The sequence below is a fragment of the Coprinopsis cinerea genome, assembly GCF_000182895.1.
Source record: "Coprinopsis cinerea okayama7#130 chromosome 1 map unlocalized cont3.1, whole genome shotgun sequence".
Classification (NCBI taxonomy): Eukaryota; Fungi; Basidiomycota; class Agaricomycetes; order Agaricales; family Psathyrellaceae; genus Coprinopsis; species Coprinopsis cinerea.
This window is the reverse complement of record NW_003307544.1, coordinates 3,816,436-3,834,763: the sequence shown is the minus strand read 5'-3', so window position 1 is coordinate 3,834,763 and position 18,328 is coordinate 3,816,436. Positions and strand designations below refer to the sequence as shown.

Genomic DNA, 18,328 nt, shown 5'->3' with positions numbered 1-18,328 from the left:
GGAACGCCTGCTGCGATGTACCTGATGTCTCCCCGTTGGGTTTATCATACGTAGCAATGAGGAGGGAAAGGATGGTGATAGGTCGAAGCACAGCAAGTAGTCAGTGTTGAAACTCAATACCCCATACCGGATTCAACGCCCCGTGCACTGTATCTACGGCGAATTCCTAATCCGTAGTACCGTGCTCAAGTGTTGCTAGCCCTCAGGCCTCAAACTCGAGTCAACCTCTCTGGCCTGACATGGAAGCACTGGCCCTCACCACACCACAGGCGCTGAGTACATCTCCATTTCAGAAATTCCCGAGCCGGGTTCTCCGTCTGTCAACCCGTCGAATTTCTAAAGCCAAATGCTGAAACAGAGTCAAAACCAGTCTACACGGCGTATATCCATGGCATAGAAACTCAACAGCCCGAGACCGCACTGGATATCTGAGGATGTTGGCAGCTCGGAGCCGTCCGTCTGAATTCACTGCGGGCCTGCGGCACCCGGCTTAGAAGCAGCTTTCGAGTCGTACACTGAACGTTCCAGAACTCAGTACTCAAGTGTCAGATGAATCATGACAGGACAGCGGACGACAGAAAGATCTACACATCTAGTATACTGCACAGTGATAGTGACAGTAGACAGCAGTTAGCCAGACGGCAGTAACAATTGTGATGAAACTACCATCATCGTGATCGAGGATGACTACTAGGACTCACTCGCTGATTTACTCGTCGCTCACTGGCAGCTGCCTGGGTCATTGGGAAGGACTACGCAAAGCTGTGCTACTGAGCCAGTTTCTGGAATTTCTGGAACCAGTTCAATCCAACACTCAACACGTACTAGTGGTAGTGGAATCGTTCAACGATTGGCATTGAGAAAGGCCTGGTAGCTAATTAGACAACAAGGGGTATCAAGGTCCAAGGACGGGGTCAACCATAAGATTCCGCAGGAGAACCTGGATATAGTACGTAGCAGGATGACAGTGCGAGTGGATGGAAATGAGGAGAATAATACTTAAAGTGAGAAAACTGAAAGATGAGAGACACAGTCTCAGAGAACGAAGAGAGAGATCGGAGAAGGGAAAAAGTTCATTTTTCTATTCGTACACAGTTCGTAGTCCTTGAGCTACGCAACAGATCCCAGAAGAAGGCATAGAAGTACAAGTACATGTTGAGACGAGGAAACTATATAGAGGAAGAGGATGAAGAGAGATGTCGGTGGTTGGTGGTAGAAGACGGGAGCGGAGGTTAGAGGATGATGATGATGTACGGGAGGGTAGGCGGGTAGTCTCGAGACAAGGGGGTAGGGAGGTAGGTAGGTAGGAGGGTAGGTATGGATCACAGTCTAAGACAGAAAAAGGCACAGGTAACCAAAAAGTCCAATTGTTTACAATGCGATATGAGGCGATCCGAGAGGAGACTAAGGAGAAAAGGAAAGAAAAACAGAGGAGGAAAACAACAACGACAACAACAGCAGCACCACCAAGCCCCGGACGATGGAGCACCTAGTAAACGCGCCTGGAATCGATGTTCTGGCTGGCTACCCGGGTGTAGAAACTAGTATCTGCTTGCATCGGAGTAGCGGTAGTTGCGAGCGAGCCTAGCCGAAGCAGCTTGTGGTCGATCTCTTGGCCAAGCGTTTCCTGAGCACTGGAGAGATAGATGTCCGACATCAGCCCCTGGACACGCCTTCCAACGAATGAACGGGAAGACATACGTTGTAGCAGAGCACCTGACTCGGTATATCACAGAACAAGAAGGGGGAGGTACATCCGCGCAGTTTCGGTTTCGGTACTCGGGGAAAAAAGGCGTTGACAAGTTTTTTGATTCGTCTTTTTGTTTTCGTTTCAATGTTTCCATTTGTGGGTGGATGAGGGGGTACAAGTCGTCGGAGAAAAAGGAAGAAGGGGGATGATGGTGTTGTTGTTGTGTCGTTCACGGTCAGAATGACTGGGTGAAATCGAAGATGCGAAGCAGAGGGTGTATTGTACAGAGATGTGGGCGAGGGCAGCCAAGCGGGGCGGCCCGAGTCTCAACAGCAAGTCGGACTAATCAAGCTGTCGGTGGGGGGCCAGTGGTGCCGGCATCGAGCAGGGGGCGAGATGGCGTACGACCGACAGCACGGGGGTCGTTCAGTCTTTGAAGTCGGGGCAGAGGATACCATGGCTGAGCAAGAGCTGGCGGAGCGTCAACGCCCTCGTCCTCCACACCTCCTTCTCCTTCTTCAGCTCCTCCACCTGCTCCTCCAAGGCCTGCTGCTGGAGGAGCTTGCGCTTCCTACTCCGCCTCGCAGCGAGGGTGTTCTGGCGCCTCTTCCACTCGATCTTCTCCTGGTCGGTGGCGTTTGGAGCGGGGGGCTCCTCGTGGAGCTCGTCCTCTTCTTCATCCGATACCCGGGAGTAGGTTCCGCGCTTGCTGAAGAAGGCGGGCACGTCCTTCCGTGACGTTGCTGAGGGAGTGAGGTACCGCCGGGGCTGCGTAGGAGCATCGAGGGAGATCAGAGTCTCTGGGCTAGCGCGTCTCGAGCCACCGGAGCGGCGACGTTGGACCAGACTCGACGAGGTCGACGCGGCGTAGTTGTAGAGCTGTTCCGCAGTAGTAGGAGACACTGGAGGGTACGCCTGTTGCTGAGTCTGAGGATGATGGTGGTAGTTCATGGTATACTGGGGGTGATAGGCGACGTTGTTGCTGAAGTCGTTCTGCATGATCGGCAAAGTGGCGTTGGAGTATATGACGACGCGATGTATGAGAGACGGTATCGTTCTCGGTTGTCTAACTGACTCGAGAAGTGAGTGGGGGATATTGGAGTGACGACGGATGAGTCCTTAGGCTTATAACCTGTCCCGTCACTGCCTAATGGGGAAAGAAGGGGCGGTGTCGAGGCGGGATGCACAGCACTGCGCTGCCCCTCTCGGACTATTGCCCACCGAGATGACGTCCACGAATCGTCGCTACCCCGATTTGTCCACACATCGCGATTCTGTGTGCAAGAGGTTTCCTTCAAGGTTCGCCCACTAAGTGAACATAACGAACCTTTGCCCTTTGCCCGTGCCAGCAGGGCTGTTCCGTCGCCACGCGTCCCAACAGTCCGTTTTTGGAAGTGCGCCGCCCCGCCCAGCATTCGCCCGCAGAGCCCCATGTCGAGTGATTTCTAACAAGTCGCAACCGTCGAAAGGTGGTCAGCGGAAGCGTCGCTCGATGTTGATCAACATGGGGTGGTGTAAGACTAATTTGGGACCAGGCACTCGAGAGGCAGGGTGGAAGCCCGCTAAAGGTACCGAGAACGTGGTTCTGCCAATCATCGTCATTCGAAAAAAGCGGTGCAGGCAGCATGAGAAACGCTCTTCGCGTGTTTCATGAAGACCCTCGCCACCGAACAAGGTCGGAAGAGTTTCGTTGCGATTCTGGGCCTGTGACGAACGGATCTTCTGGCACCTTAAACTGCAGGAGAGGCGATCGTCAGCTTCAGGGTTTGGGATTTATGAATGTGGTGAGCCTGGAGGAGAGGAGGCACCGACATGAACCGAAGGGTTGGGGATGAGGATGGTCCGCTTCATACGATTCTCGGTGATTAACAGACATGGGGTACGGGCCCTTTGGAAGGAACCTCCGGATCAGTAATGAATACCGGGAAGAGGACGGTCAATACACTCACCCCGATGCTGCTCGAAGATCTTGGAAATCCAATTGGGACACCCCGCTTCAAGCGCACTTTGCACATCTCTGAGATTATATGACTGGGAGAGATTTTCCAGAAATCCAGTCTACGAGAAGAGAAAAAGTTTTTTTTCGCTCAATGAAAATGGGGGAAACTGACGGGTGAGAAAAGCACCTCTGTACAATGAGATCCTTTCTTCGAGATTGAATCGCTAATCTAGATAGTGAGAGGGCGATTCAGTAGAACAACAAACAAGTGGGATTTCGCAAGAAACTGCTGAGGCATTGCAACGACGTAATCGTCTGTCCCATCCGAATAGGCGCTGGATAACCTCATGGCACTGGTTCGGGCTGTGCAACCTTGTCATCGGCGAAAAAGCGCTAGAAGCTACGTCCCAAGTCGGTGTTGAAACAGCGGCGGGGGTATCAAGGGATGACTTCATAAGTCTTCGAATATACCCTATGCCTTCGAATCTAAGAAAAGACAGAAAACGATGGATGGTTCTGCGAAACAGATTCGAAAGAATCTGATGCTTGCCGCGACATTAGGGAGGGCGTCTTCTTTGCACTGGAAAGGATTTGCCTGATGAATTGAACGCTTGATAGTGTTTCAAGGAACACCCTAAGTAAGCTTCCGTTGTTCTTAATTTGCAAAAGGGTGGAGGCGGGATGAAACACGAAAAGGGACAGCAGCCGAAAGGCAAGGGATGAATGATGGCGGATTCGCCTCGATTTGCCTAGACTTTGGCTTTGTTGTGCAACGGCTTGTTGAAACTCGTGCCGGCCATTCCCGCGCCATCAGCCCGACCCAACCCATCTTTTCAAGGTCCTCACCGTCGTCGTCCCTCACCGCTCCTTTACCCTCCGTCGTCGTCGTCGCCCGCCATCCACAATGCACGCCCGCGTCGCCACCAACGTCTTCCGCGCTGCTGCCCGCCCTTCCATCGTCGCCAGGGCCCGCGTCGCTCCTCTCCTCGTCCGACCTGCCAGCAGCCACGCTCAGGAGACTTTTGAACAGTTCAGCGACCGATACGTCAAGTTCTTCCAAAACGCTGAGGACTTGTTCGAAGTCCAGCGCGGCCTCAACAACTGCTTCTCCCACGACCTTGTCCCCTCACCCGAGGTCATCACCGCCGCCGTCCAGGCTGCCCGACGCGTCAACTGCTATGCTACTGCTGTCCGCATTTTCGAGGGTGTCAAGGAGAAGGTTGAGAATGAGGCTCAGTACAAGGCTTATGTTGAGGAGTTGAAGCCTCTCCGTGAGGAGCTCGGTGAGTTGCTTGCTCTGCCATACCGTTGGCGCGAGTGCTAATTTTGGTTGCCAGGCATTTCCCTCAAGGAGGAACTCTACACTTCATAAAACCCCTTCTACAAAGACAAGCTCTGGATAGTTGAGGTACGAATATATACCCTGGTTGGTAAATTCGCAACTGACATTGCCTATTCAATAGAGAGGACGCTTCCTGGTAGCCTCGAGGCGTTACACTATTCAAATGCCTAACGTACAATTGTCTCTCGTTCTAATAGACACCATTACCCAAAACATTCAAACAACGGGATATGCCATTCAATACCACTAGCGGTTGCAACAACGCTGCGCGCACGGTGCCCACCGTGAACTTGCTCCACATGAATTTCGTCAGGGCCTCGACACCACGGACCGGAGGGCCTGGGCGTTCTTCCGTTTGCGGCCTCGTGAATATAACCGAGCGACTCGTGGATGTGTCAAGCTGAGCCTTATACTTTATTCTAGTCTTGACAAACATTTCATTAGTATCCCTTCCTTCGTCAAGAACGTGAACTTTCCCAGCGACAATTTTCAGCCAGACCTCTATCGCTGCTTTTTCTCGTTCATTGTCGGTGCTCGTACTAACCTTCTACAGCTACCAATATCTAATCACGATCGAGACCACCAAAATCCCGGCCGCTCGCACTTCCCACCAAGGCAGGTAGACCCAATGGTGTCCTTACCTCAGGACAAAGTGGGACATAACAGCCTCGGTAAATTGAATCGCTGCTACAACACAACAGCCACCTGACAAAAGACCGCCCAATGCCCATTCACGCATGCATGTTCTTCCTCATCCTGTTCCTCCGGACTGATTGCCTTACCTAGGTCTCAAACGCTGTGTTGCGGTACACATTTCTAAACACAGAAGCTTTAACCTTAACCTGCGTAGTTGCCCCTTTGGTGTCGGGGGGCGGTGAGTCACCGACGATCAATGACTTACCTCCGTCCTCGACGTCGGCGTTTAATGCCCCTCGAGGGCGTGGCCACTTTGTTTGGGCGGGCGGTGCAAGGGGGCGCTCGTGTGTCCGGGATCACTCGGGCTTCTACTTATCAACAAACGCGTCATTGGACTACACTACGTCATTGACGAGTTGCAGTGCGTGAGCGCGTGTGCGTCTGTGCTTGGAGGTGTCGTCGTTCTTTGTTCTTGTTTTCTGCGTTTGGGTCCAAGTTCCATCTGGTGGTACTTATACGTCGTCGTTGGGTATACTACACCGATGAGCGATGCACTGCTGCGCTGTTGTGGGAGCCTGAGGGCAGTCACCATGGCTGTCAGCCGACTGGATCTCGTACTGGTGCTTCAACTTGGAAGTTCTATCACGCAGCCATGGCCTGTGCATGTTCGAATGTGCATGTTCGAAGGGGTTAGACCTTGACAGTGGAACACCAGAAGGTAACAAGTTCTTCTGGAGGTGGGTGGCTGATCGCGATTCCAGATTCGATTGCCCGGCAGCGTACCAGTGCCAAATCCCAATGGTACAGCAGGGCCATCCGCTGTGACTCGCCTGGATCGCGAGATTGGGTCTCTTCCGTTTCCTTTCCCTTTCCTGAAGAAAGGACAACGGGGTGGGCAAACGCTGTTTCAGCTTCTTACGCCGGGTGTCGGCTGGCTATGCGTCTCTTCCTCTTTCTCGTGACCAGAAGCGTTTCATTATGAAGGAAGTCTTGCTGGACTTTACTGCCCTCAGCTCCTTTGAATGGTACTTTTCAACTTCTGGAGGGCTTGGGCGGTCATGGTCATGCCAACCTTCCTTGTCTGGTCTTCCGTTGGCTCTGGTGACTAGCGGAAGGAGATGTCCTTTATCGCGCCGACGTAGTATGTAATGGTGGCCTTTGGGTTTCTCTGCTCTCACTAACAGGAATCTGCGTCGTTAAGCAGGATATTGTGTTGATAATCACTCGAGGAAGATCGGCTGGCTTCGGCAGCAGCAGCTCACCTGCACCATTCGCGCTGACCACACGATTCTCCGCCATGCTAGTACATACAGTACTGCTTGGGACCCGCACAGCACACCTCTGGCCGGTACTCGCCCACGAGCCTTTTCACCTACTAGGTTCCGTACCGAATGCGATACATATTGCCTACGACTTCTGACATCCCCCCCAGGCTCAGCCCACTTCTCCGGGTCCATCTTCCCCGCAAAGCTCTGCAGCCAGAACCTTATAGAGGACGAGGCAGTGGTGCCTCACACGACGACGACGACGACGACGATCAACATCAAAATCACTACTTCCGACTGGCACTGCGCCCACAGAAAACGTCGCTCACGTTCACGTCGGCTTTTTACTCCTTTCGGCAAGAGGGCGGTGCTCTCGGGAAGCGGTGTCAACTTGTCAACTCTGAACTGAGAAGTAGGCTCGGGTTGACGGGCGCTTGACTTCCAAGTTTTCTTCAAGTTTGACATTGCGGCCATTGTGTACTCAGACCCCGCGTCATGTTCTTCATACTAGTAGGTGCGGGTTGCCGCTGCTTCTCTTTCTGCTTCTTGGTGTCTCTCAGTTTCTTTCGTTCTCTCCACTCGAATCTCAGCTCCGCGTCTGCATCAGGTGTTGTTGAAGCATAACGGGCTGAGGGGCATCGTCTACCATCTGGGTCTCGAAGTTTGCCGTGCTGTAGTGACCGTGGCTGAGGTGGGAGAAGGGGAGATCTCCTGTCCTTCGTGTGTAATGTACGAATCGACCTGGAGGGGAAGATCTCTACTTACCTTATACAAGGGTCCCCACGCACCAACTAGGCCACATGGAAATTCATGATCATCCCAGCTCTCTCTCCCATCTCACGTACCGGACCACGGTAGAGCCTGAGGGCGGTGAGGAGCGACGGTCACGAATCACAGTTGATACTCTCAGGCTGCGCCGCCTCCACTACCTCACTCAGGCTGGCAGAACATCGTCGGTTGAACGTCGGGTTTTGATGATGATAGCATGACATATCCCCTTATGGAAAGAGGGCGGTGCGTTTTGGGCCTCGCCTGTCAATAATGGGCGCTTGGGAGTCCGAATGGTCGAGAGGCTTGAGTACGTACGGAAGGGGTTGGGTGCATAGGTTTATTCGATTTTTGAAGGGTGACCGGTCACTGGCCATGGTTATGAGCAGCTCTAGATCTAGGGTGGGCAGGTCCAGGTGAGTTGTCGTTAATGGTCACCGGTCATTGACGGCGGTCGGCGCGAGGCGTGTCCAGACAAATAGAGATAGATGTCCCTCCGCGTCGAAGGAAAGGAAAGGAAAGGAAAGGCGTTCATTCGTCACGCCAAAGACTCTGATGGATTCATACTCCCTCCCTTCGTATTTCATTGTACATGTACTACTCTATGGCGTGGCCTCTAAATCGTGTGCCTCCAGCTGCCGCAAGGTTAAGAACACAACCAGGACTTGTGGATCCCTTCGACTCGGGGCAGGACGAACACCCCACCATACGCATACATACATTCTTTAAGTAGACACACACAGACAAGTACTTCCCTTGAAGGCTTGGACCCCACACACCGCCAAACAAAGTAACGTTGAAGCGCCCACTACCGGTGCGCGGTGCTGAGTGGGACGTCCAAGGAGAACTCACGAAAGAAACCCTTTGGAGGGTGGTGAGGGAGGAGAGCCCCACGAAACCCTAGGCCTTTGAAGGTGTAGACCCCCACGAACCCTAAAGCCCTGAGCCGCGAGTTACCCGTGAACTGCCATCGACTCATAAGTATCAGAAGTCGAACTTGGAACTCGAAGAGCCCACCAATGCTGAGATTTGAGCGCTGAGATCTGAGTTGAATGTCGCCCGGCGTGCACACTGTGTATACGCCGTGTGTGGTACCTGCTCGATGCATCGATGATCGTCCGGGGAGGTCGGTGCCGTGGTACGGAATTGGCGTGGTGGAAGGGATTGGCGTGGTGGAAGGGATTGGTGTGTTGGAAGGAATCAGTGTGTTGTGAGGAATCAGTGTGTTGGAAGGAATCCGCGTGTTGCAAGGCATCAGTGGTGAACGATTAACGAGGTCTGTACATGTTCCGTGGATCTGCAGCAGACTCGTCAAGAGAGCGCAGAAGAGGAAGAAAAAAACTGTCTATTGTCTAGCAAGGAAAGGATGTCCATAGAATGTACTACTAGTACCAATTAAGAACTCGGTGAATAAAGAATAGAAAGAACATCGAGATGGCGACCCATGACCAAGGCTACGAAAAAATACTCTACGACGAAAAAAAAAGACCCCACGCTCCTACTCATCGCCAAACACATTATCAACACGAACATGAGCCAACGGCGACGCAGACAGCCCCGCAAACTTTACAGGCTCCAAGTCCAGCTCCCCTACACCGTCCGAGTCGCCAGTAGTCCTACTACCGCTACTGGTGATACCCGTGGTGCTAGTAGCAGTGGGTTCGGGCTCGTCGTCGAAATTATTGGAGTTGTGGATTATAGGATCTGAGCGCAGGCGTCGATGTCGACTCGGGTGTCGATTCGGAGCTCTCAGAGCGCGTGGTTGGAAGGTGTCGTCCTGGGGTTGGTCGTCGTCGTCGTCCGCGTCGAGGTCGAGGTGGGGCTTTTCATCGCCTCCCGCGTCGTCGTCGTCATCATCGTCGTCGTCGTCCTCACCTCCTCCACCCCCATTTCGCTCCCCACCTTCCCCTTCCCCATTGCCTTTGCCTTGACCCTTGTCCCCAGCTTTGCCCTTGCCCTTGCCCTTCCCCTTAGCCTTCGCCTTCTCCCTAACCTTAGCCAACGCATCAGGCTCAGGCACGTCGAACCCGAGCGCCCTCCACCTTCTCGCGCGCTCAGGGAAGGCGAGGCAGTAGTCCTGCACCCGTCTCTCCGTGAGCTCTTGGAACTCGGGTGAGAAGAGGGCGGGGTTGCGCCACCAGAGGGGTGGTGGGTCTTCGTCGTCCTGGGCGGCGGGGGTGGTGGTGGCAGCGGTGGTTGACTTGGTGGCAGCGGTGGAGGTGGCAGCGGTAGAGGTGGAGGCGCTCGCCCCCCTCGTCCTCCCCTTCCCCTTCACAAACAACCCCCTCATAACCTCCTGCATCCCCATCAACCGCCTCACATCCGCCGCATCCTGATACTGCTTCCTCATCTTATGCGGCTCGTCCACCATCCGCCTATGATCATCCCACCCCTGCAACTTGTGCAACAACAACAGCTCAAACGGGACAAGGGGTACACCCTCGACGAGTGTGGTGTACGAAGGGGGTATGGAGGGGAGGTGCATGATCCCCGGGACGAGGATGTCCACTTTGCATTCGGGACCCATGTACCATTTGCGGTAGTGGAGGATTCGGTAGGGCGCTGTGGGGTCCCGCGGGAGGGTGAGGAAGAAGTGTTGCGGGTCTGTGTCGAGGATGAGGGTTTTGAGTTGTTGGGGCGTTAGGAGCTGTTGGGAGTCCTCGGAAGAAGAAGAAGCGGGTTGGGAAACGAGGAGGTCTACGTCCTACATACAGTACAATCAGTTTAGGGTGTGGAGCGAGCAATTGAAACAACACACACCTTGGGACATCTAGAAGCTCCATACAACCGACTGGCCAAACTCCCAAACACGGCACACGGCAGATTATGCGAGGTGAGGACCTGAACGACCCTCTGCGCCGCCTCGAGCACGAGCTGAAAGTGCGCATCCTGGTTGGAGGCCTTGAGCGCCTTGGGTTTCGATTTCTTGGAAGGCATGGTTACAGGAAGAAGTTAAGAATAGATTGGGCGGTGGGCGGAGCATGTCTATTTGACGGTGACTCGAAAAATGGGTCAAACAACTGTGACACGGTATGGAGTAAGGTACTGCCGTAACGCCTAATCGCGTGTTCTTGTCGAGGATGATGATGCTGCTGCTGCTGATGGTGGTGGGTCCTGCCAGTCAGTGGTTAGTGATTTAATGACCAGAAAGGAGAAGACAAGGGCCCGGTGGGTGTCTACAACTCAGAACAGGGCTGTGAATGAAATCTCGCGGAGAAAAAAAACGGCATGTTATAATGGTTGGCGTGTACAGCGATAGACACAATAGTGTTACAATGAAATGCCGACGAATCGCTCCTCCAATACAACAACTCGCAACACAGAAAACCACTACTTGAGCTTCTTCTTACTGGAATAAACAAAACACATACAAGTCAATCGGACGGGTCGGTAAGCGAGAGAGAACAAGGGGGGACTCACGGGCGGAGTTGTGACGAGTGACCGCAAGATCGCTTCCTGCAGTTGGTGGCACGGGGTGGGAGGCGGGCGTAGCATTTTCGGCAGATCTGCTTGTCGCAGTTGTATTTCGAGGCCAAGACCTTGAGCGAGGGTTCGATAATACCGCCACGGAGACTACACGCAGCTCAGCGCCACGAGTATAAGCGATGGGAAGCGAAAGGGACGTACCGGAGGACCAAGTGGAGGGTAGACTCCTTCTGGATGTTGTAGTCGCTCAAGGTGCGACCATCCTCGAGCTGCTTGCCGGCGAAGATGAGTCGTTGCTGGTCAGGAGGAATTCTAAAAGCCCATTGGTCAACATCCACCATTCATCGTCCCCAGCGATTGAGAAATGGGTAAAAAGCAATGCGCACCCTTCCTTGTCCTGGATTTTGGCCTTGACATTGTCAATGGTGTCGGAAGACTCGACCTCGAGGGTGATGGTCTTCCCTGTTAGGGTCTTGACGAAGATCTGCATCTTTTGGAGGACGTTGAGACCAACGTTGCCGGCGCTGTGGACTGCGTTACTCACCGTGAGCTAATGGTGATCTCCGTCCTGCCCGTGTGTGGGAATGTCAGGCCTTGGACTATACAGTCCATCAAGTGGCTGACTTTAGGGCAGGCTTAGTCACCATCATGTGATTCGGCGCGTCATCGTCATTTCGTCGCCAGAGCTTGAGTTTTTGTTTGCTCGTCGTCGTTGTAGCCGCCGCTAACGACGTACAATTGGTGAGTACAGTCTTCATATTTGTCCTGTGATGCAAAACTTCTGCAAACTTTGCGACGTCTCACGACGATGGGCTGGTCTTCCTTCGGGAACCATTCAAGTCTCTGAACTTTTTCTACCATTCATTCATTCATCCATCAATATTGGTACTGACTCTGTCCTTTTAGTAGATTATACTCTTCTTGTTGTCCTAATAGCAGTATGCAAATGATGTCGATTTCTCGGTCCTGCCTTCCTCGCCCGTTCTTCTGATACCCCATTCCTGAGCGCATCCATTTTTCATGACATTCATTCCTCCTTGGAAGTTGGGAGACGCCTTGTCCTCTGTGAGACTACCTGCTTAGTATCCACTTTTCTGAGTACTTTAAGGCGCTTAGAGAAGTGTCTTCCAACAGCTCAGCGCTCAGCACAGCCGTCGCCCCTAACCTATACTTACAGCAAGGGGCCATGGCTCCGCACCGTTTCACCCAGTCATCCATCTTATTCTGTCAAAACAGCTAGTGTCGGGTATGTAAAAAAGTTGGAAGAATAGTTCTATCCAGTTTTCAAGGCCCCTCTATGTGTCAAACACTCACACTTGGTTGAATAGTGAAAATCAGGCTCGTTTTCTAAAGATCCTCAAATTGTCAAAAAAAATCGGTTACAGTATCCGGCGGTAACCTGGCACTCATTCCAAGGTTCGCGCACTGCATGCCGAGGCGTTATTAACGTCACTTTGGGTACCAGACATTGTCAATCCCATCCCTGCGTACGACATTCACAACCGGCTCATCGATCCTCGTCACTACCGAGATGAATTGCGAGGAGCAACGGTAGCCATTGTCTTTACACTTGTGCACCGGAAACAGTCATACCTGTGAAACATCTGGCGTGGAAAGGGTCAAAGATGTTGTCTCTCCGCGCCAAGCCTTCCATAATGTCCAGACTCCAGGCAAAGTAAAATGAAAAATAATAAATAGATAAAATAGATCTTACAAATATAAAAAAGACGCGATCCGAATTCGTGACACACCTCATGAGACCTTGCAGGGCAGGGCAATCTGATACTAATCTTGCGTCCTCACCACCATGACTTCGCGGGTTGAAAGTAAACGACCACCCCTCGACCTCGTTCTCAGCCTCCTTTCGACCAAAACGCCGGATAGCACTGATTATCCACGACGTAACGACAACCCCAGTGCGCTCGCGTACGGACTCCCTGCCTCGTTGCCCGCCACCGACGAGGACAAACGACACTTTCGAACCCGTTTCTATGGTGTGCTTGATGTTCTCGCGAAAGCGATCCTGACCGAACCAAAGCAGGTGTCCGCTGTTGCGGCCTCGTTGGCACCCCCCCTCCCTGGGTCGTCAGCCAGCATCCACACCACTCTGTACATTGCCCTTAACCCCGGAATTGGACTACCGACCGCGGAGCAGATCGAAACCCGTGTACGGACGATCATAAAGGATCTGAAAAAGTATTCCGATGGCATAATGGAATCTCAGTCCTCGTCCCCAGAGTTCATCCATGAACCTTGTTCTTTCGTCCGCTCGTTCTACGCCTACGGCCGGGAGAGGTTTCGGCATTACTACAACAAGAGGGAACCACGCTTAAAGCAAGCAATGCTCTTATTCAACCGGTTCAAGGTCGAACACGCCGGGACTTGTGAGCCGAAGGATCTCGAGCACCTGGACGCCACGCTTTTATGGTTGGAGCGCCTAGGCCTCCTTTTCCGCTTGTCCGATTGGACTCGGGTAGTCGTTCCCGCGGTCGGTCGAGAGATCGATAGGTTTACAGAGCTCCTCCATGAAGGAGATTTGGCGCCTAGCGGCCTGTTCCAGACGTACTATCATTTCGAGGTGTACCTGAAATGTGAGTGAGCATGTTATCCCACTGGTGTCTCTTACTCAACGATGCTGTCTGTTCAATAGCGAAAGACAACTTCATCCCTATCATTCGTTGGATCAACAAGCTATGCTCCTTCCACTTATCAGCCCGAAAACTCTTGTCACTGGCCACGTCCGCCCGCTTCCGGGGAGTTCTGTTCGGGGATTTGGACATCGAGGTGTACCATCAGGACTGGTCCGACTCCAAGAGGCAGGAAATCGAATGCAATGACGCGATCCTTCTAGAAACCGTTGCGTACCTCCGAGGCAAGTTCGACTCTTCGTCGCGAGAGGACCCGACGGTGGATCGCAAGACCGTCAAGCGATTGAAAGGTGATCTAGAGAAGGAACGGGATAGGTATCTCAATCCGCGCAGGAGCGTTCATTGCGAGGTCTTCCTCCTGCGTCGCGTCCAAACTGCTGGCATCGCCATCCTACCTTACATCGGAGTTTCGAAACTCTCATGTGTCCCGTGCAGCGTTTACTTTGAACATCTCGCCGATGCTGGGTTCGATTCGGTCTCCACGCGAGGATCGCATGGCAAAATTTATCCGGGGTGGACCTTTCTTGTACCTACCACAGCATCGGGGGATGCAGAGGATAAGAGGATGGAGGAACTACATGATAGGGTCAAGGCGCGCCTGGAAGACCTTTTGTGGCGGTATATTGATGAAATACGAAACCCGAGGAGCTCTGACAGTACTGTTGGTTCCGTCGAGAAAGGGAAGACTTTCATGGAAGACCCCGGTAAGTCTGCCCAACCACATGTTAATTCGATATCACTTCTCGTCGCATGTACACGATGAACTTACCCTTTTTTAATTTTATTTTGGAACAGGGATGGAAGACTTCTTACGGCAGCTAGATCGGGAAGAGCTTGCGGTTTTGGGGATATCGACACACATCTGATCTGACCAACTTGAAATTCATGGGTGGCGTGTGGTATGGGGAGCGAAGCTTGGTAATTGTACGCTATCTCTCATCTCGGGTAGTCGTAGTATTGTAAGTACGCCATATGGCTTTACAGCTGGGAGGGACTCGAACCTCGAACTCCTACTTGATGAAAAACTGCGCGCTCAGCGCTGTGACAACGTCAAATTAAATGGACGCGACGCGTGACAACCCGCGTGACGCCAGTCACGCTTTTCGCGTCACACCCGTGTCACCGCGGCCAAATTGGCGTCGGAGACGGAGGACGGGGGCTTTTTTCCTCTTGTTGCAACACTTGGACCGACCACGACGACATAGACAGGGACGACGAGGACGACGAATAACGCGACGCACCTACCGTTAGAATCATGTCGACGACGGATGTTATGGACGTCGACCACGATGCTGCACGGCCTGTGCCAAACCACGACGGTGCAAGACCTACTACGGACCACAACGACGCAGCGAGACCTATGAAGCGACAGAGGTCTCCAGAACCCGTGTTACCTCTCCAAGTGCTGCTATTGTCGCTGCCGAATTTGCTTCTTCACCCGCCCAATCACAAGTTCTACCACAAATCGCTGTACTTGTCGAGGCTCGCGTTTCACCGGTGCTTGATGCTGCAGAACCTGGACGCCGACGTTGAGTGCAAGATATGGACTAGCCTGGCGGAGGCTGGGATTAGGATGGGGCTTGGAGTCGAGGGTATAGAGCATGAAGTCGAGAAAGCAATTACCAAAGCGGTGAGTGTGTGCTTATTCTTCCTGGTCGAATTATGTCTGTTCTGACTCTTATTTATACTACTTATAGCTTCTGATAGCCCAACATGTACGTCTAACAGCCTCTCTCTCTCTCATCCTGTGAAGAAGAAAAATCAGTATTGAAAACTCTAGTAGCATCCGGCTTTACGACCCTACAGGGTCCACCTGACGCTGCTCTCCGCCCGGCTAGCGCAGCACCAGCTCAACTTCAAGTTTGCACAAAACACCCTGCGGCGGCAGATCACGTCGTTTCTGTCACCGCAGGACGCCCCGCACCTGGTCTATATGAGCCATTTGGGGTACATATCCAGCCTGAGCGTGCCGGATGCGGGCGGGGTCCTGCTACCCACCGCGAAATCCCTAGGCGCTATACAGGATTTGCATACCCTCGGTACCTCGCGCGGGCACGCGGATATAGTCAAACTGGCAGCTGCACTTCGTGTCCACGCGCTCCTCCAAATGGGCTCGATGGATATGGTGCAAGACGCGCTGGGGCACGCGCAGCAGCTGCTTTCGTTCCCGGACGACAAGACGATGACCGAGGCCGCCGCGACGTTTGCGCACGCCCCGCGGTCGAAGAACGAGACGGCATTTTTGGTGTACACGCTGGTGATGGGCGCGGTGTATTACACGCATATCGGCGATGCGGCTTCGACGGAGGCGCGGACCAAGGTTTTGCACGAGATGTTGGATGGGAATGCGTTGAGTGCGTTTGGGCCGCATGGGATATTAGAAGTGTGGTTTCCGGGCTCGCATCCGTTGTATGTGCGAACGGCGCACCCGCGTATTTTGTTCACTACGGCGTTTCTGGTCACTGCTATTGCGAAGCGCGATCCTGTGGGACGGAAACCTAAGCGGAAGGTCTTTGCGGCCGAGGGTCTCGTTGTGGTAGAGAGGGAGTTGAAGAAGGAGCCATCGTGTATGTTGCCTCTCTCTGCCTACGCTGATCTCTTCCTGTTCTCACCCCGTTTCTCATGTAGTCCCGTTATGGGCCTCTGAAGCCGACTTTTACGAACACCGCAGCCGCCTGCAGAAATTGAAAGCCGACCTCATGTGCGAGATCATTGGTGTCTGTATTATGAGAAGTGAATTTGGAGAGGCAGAAAAGGTTTGTTTTGCCCCTCTTTTCATTCCACTTCGCATACTAACCATCCCTGACGCGCCGTAATTGTTCCTCAGACCATGTCCGAGCTCATCGCCCACACACGAAACGAACAGTTGTTCAACTACTATTCTGCGCGAATCACGCTGCTTCAGGCTCAACTCTCGCATGCCCTCGGCCATCCGGAGCGTGCGCTCCAGTGCTACCAGGTTGCAGCTTACCTCTCGCGGAAACGCGATCCTAGCCGGCCGTTGAGAGCGAATGACGAGGATGAGGGTGTGGAGGACCAGTGGACTCATGCGGCGGCGTCTGCTGGTGAGCTGTGGGTCCGCATTGGGCTGCTTCGATCGGAAATGGCTGCCATCATCGCGTATGGTGAAGCTGTTGACTCTGCTCGCGAAGTTTATTTCAAGCAGCAGGAGGTGGCGCTTCGGCATATGGCGGATGATGTTATTAGGGCGTGTGCGGGGCTTGGAGGTGCTTTGGGTGCTATTTCTTGTGTCCTCGAAGCTTGTTTGACCAGCGAGTTTTTGAAAGCCAAGTGCGTTTACATTCTCGTGTCATATCGTTCGAAGCTGGAGAAGTATTTTGTTTTCGCTGACACCCGTGTTTCAGACAACACCTCAAAGACGCGTTGAAGATTGTGTCTTCGTCCAATGACAACCACCTTCGAGCGTTGATTCTTGCTTTGATTGCTTCGCAGTATTTGACGACTTCGATGGAGCATGCTGAGGCGATGCTTGCTACTGCTGAGCAACTTGCAGCTGGGCTTGGTGCTCAACCACGGTCTTCGACAGTGGAGAAGAATGGTGGTACGCCCACACAAAGGTCGAACCCGGGAAAGACGGGAGATGGTGTTGGGAATGCGCCGTTGAGGCTGTGGATTGGCGAGAGGATGCTAGGTGCGTGCCTTTTTTTTGTTCTTGTGCTTACTTTGTCATGCATCTGACTCTATGTCGGTTATGTTTTACTGTAGAATTGAAACGACGTGCGGGGGATGAGGTGGCTGCGAGAAATCAGGAGATGCTCAATGTCAAGCTGAGGATTGCTGTTCAGAAGATTGAGCAACGCAAATCTGTTTTTGGGCCTGTGCCTGTGCCTGTTCCTGTTGATCAGTCGTTTTCGAAACTGGGGATTGATGATTTTGTGTATGGGCCTCCGTAGTAGCTGGGAGAGGGAGCGGCTTCTTGCTGCCAGTGGCTCTACTGGGTTATTTTCTTTTGACCTTCTTTGACCCCTTCCTCGTTCGGACCTTTGACGTCGGCCAGTTCCTGCACCTCGTTTTTCTTCTTCCTCTCGCTGTTTCCGCTATTCCAAGATTCTATCTGCATTTAGACCGCCTTTTTTTCAAGTTACATTATTTGCTCCTGCTTTCAAGATCCCCTTGTTGTTGCACTGTCGACTGGCTTTGGCTCTTTTGTTTGCTTCTCTTGCAATTGCTTTCGCATTGTCATTATCATTATCATCATCCTCAGTATCCAGTATCATCATCATCATTGTGGACTGTTTTCTTTGTACTGCACCTGACATCAGTAGCATTACTTATCATTTGGCATTCGACTGTATAGGTATTATTTGGAGGACTGTCGTAGTACTATATGTACGTGTTTTGTAGAAGACGGTATGGTATATGCTGTGTTCTTGAGTGGATGGTAAGTTTCGTAATGCGCGTACGTCCCCAACCTCAAGTTTAAGGCTTTGAATATGGTTGTGTCTGATCTGCTTCGCGTTGCAGATACTTTTATCACAGCTGGATTGGATTGGATTGGAAATGGGAGTAAATGGGAGTAACTTGCAAGTGGTTTAGATCAAAACACGTATACGCGTTCAGCGTATGGAAGGAGGGGAATACAGACAAGCCTAG

At 52.7% G+C, this 18,328-nt stretch overlaps 7 protein-coding genes across 7 annotated transcripts; 3 read left to right on the top strand and 4 right to left on the bottom strand.

The window, feature by feature from the left end:
- Positions 1–1,489: 1,489 nt before the first annotated feature.
- Positions 1,490–1,844, bottom strand: CC1G_13785 (hypothetical protein; the record flags this gene model as incomplete). The annotated part of the gene is made up of 2 exons (XM_002912207.1): positions 1,490–1,634; positions 1,702–1,844. 2 exons carry the CDS (start codon positions 1,842–1,844, stop codon positions 1,490–1,492), a joined length of 288 nt encoding a protein of 95 aa, XP_002912253.1.
- A 272-nt stretch (positions 1,845–2,116) lies between these two features.
- CC1G_10113 (hypothetical protein) lies at positions 2,117–2,689 on the bottom strand (the record flags this gene model as incomplete). Its single annotated transcript, XM_001829531.1, has 1 exon — positions 2,117–2,689. The coding sequence occupies one exon, from the start codon at positions 2,687–2,689 to the stop codon at positions 2,117–2,119; it is 573 nt and encodes a 190-aa protein (XP_001829583.1).
- Positions 2,690–4,491: 1,802 nt separating this feature from the next.
- Positions 4,492–5,233, top strand: CC1G_10112 (cytochrome-c oxidase chain VI). Its single transcript, XM_001829530.2, has 3 exons — positions 4,492–4,912; positions 4,967–5,037; positions 5,093–5,233. Exons 1-2 carry the CDS (start codon positions 4,534–4,536, stop codon positions 4,999–5,001), a joined length of 414 nt encoding a protein of 137 aa, XP_001829582.1. The 5' UTR covers positions 4,492–4,533; the 3' UTR covers positions 5,002–5,037; positions 5,093–5,233.
- Positions 5,234–9,138: 3,905 nt separating this feature from the next.
- On the bottom strand, positions 9,139–10,577 carry CC1G_10111 (hypothetical protein; the record flags this gene model as incomplete). Its single annotated transcript, XM_001829529.1, has 2 exons — positions 9,139–10,344; positions 10,401–10,577. The coding sequence occupies 2 exons, from the start codon at positions 10,575–10,577 to the stop codon at positions 9,139–9,141; spliced, it is 1,383 nt and encodes a 460-aa protein (XP_001829581.1).
- A 270-nt stretch (positions 10,578–10,847) lies between these two features.
- Positions 10,848–11,586, bottom strand: CC1G_10110 (ubiquitin-60S ribosomal protein L40 fusion protein). Its single transcript, XM_001829528.2, has 4 exons — positions 11,453–11,586; positions 11,268–11,378; positions 11,061–11,213; positions 10,848–10,989 (listed from the first exon to the last, which is right to left on the bottom strand). Exons 1-4 carry the CDS (start codon positions 11,554–11,556, stop codon positions 10,971–10,973), a joined length of 387 nt encoding a protein of 128 aa, XP_001829580.1. The 5' UTR covers positions 11,557–11,586; the 3' UTR covers positions 10,848–10,970.
- A 1,287-nt stretch (positions 11,587–12,873) lies between these two features.
- CC1G_10109 (hypothetical protein) lies at positions 12,874–14,580 on the top strand (the record flags this gene model as incomplete). Its single annotated transcript, XM_001829527.2, has 3 exons — positions 12,874–13,657; positions 13,717–14,418; positions 14,510–14,580. 3 exons carry the CDS (start codon positions 12,874–12,876, stop codon positions 14,578–14,580), a joined length of 1,557 nt encoding a protein of 518 aa, XP_001829579.2.
- A 389-nt stretch (positions 14,581–14,969) lies between these two features.
- Positions 14,970–17,628, top strand: CC1G_10108 (hypothetical protein; the record flags this gene model as incomplete). Its single annotated transcript, XM_001829526.1, has 7 exons — positions 14,970–15,344; positions 15,412–15,429; positions 15,498–16,281; positions 16,343–16,470; positions 16,542–17,005; positions 17,080–17,366; positions 17,441–17,628. 7 exons carry the CDS (start codon positions 14,970–14,972, stop codon positions 17,626–17,628), a joined length of 2,244 nt encoding a protein of 747 aa, XP_001829578.1.
- Positions 17,629–18,328: the final 700 nt, after the last annotated feature.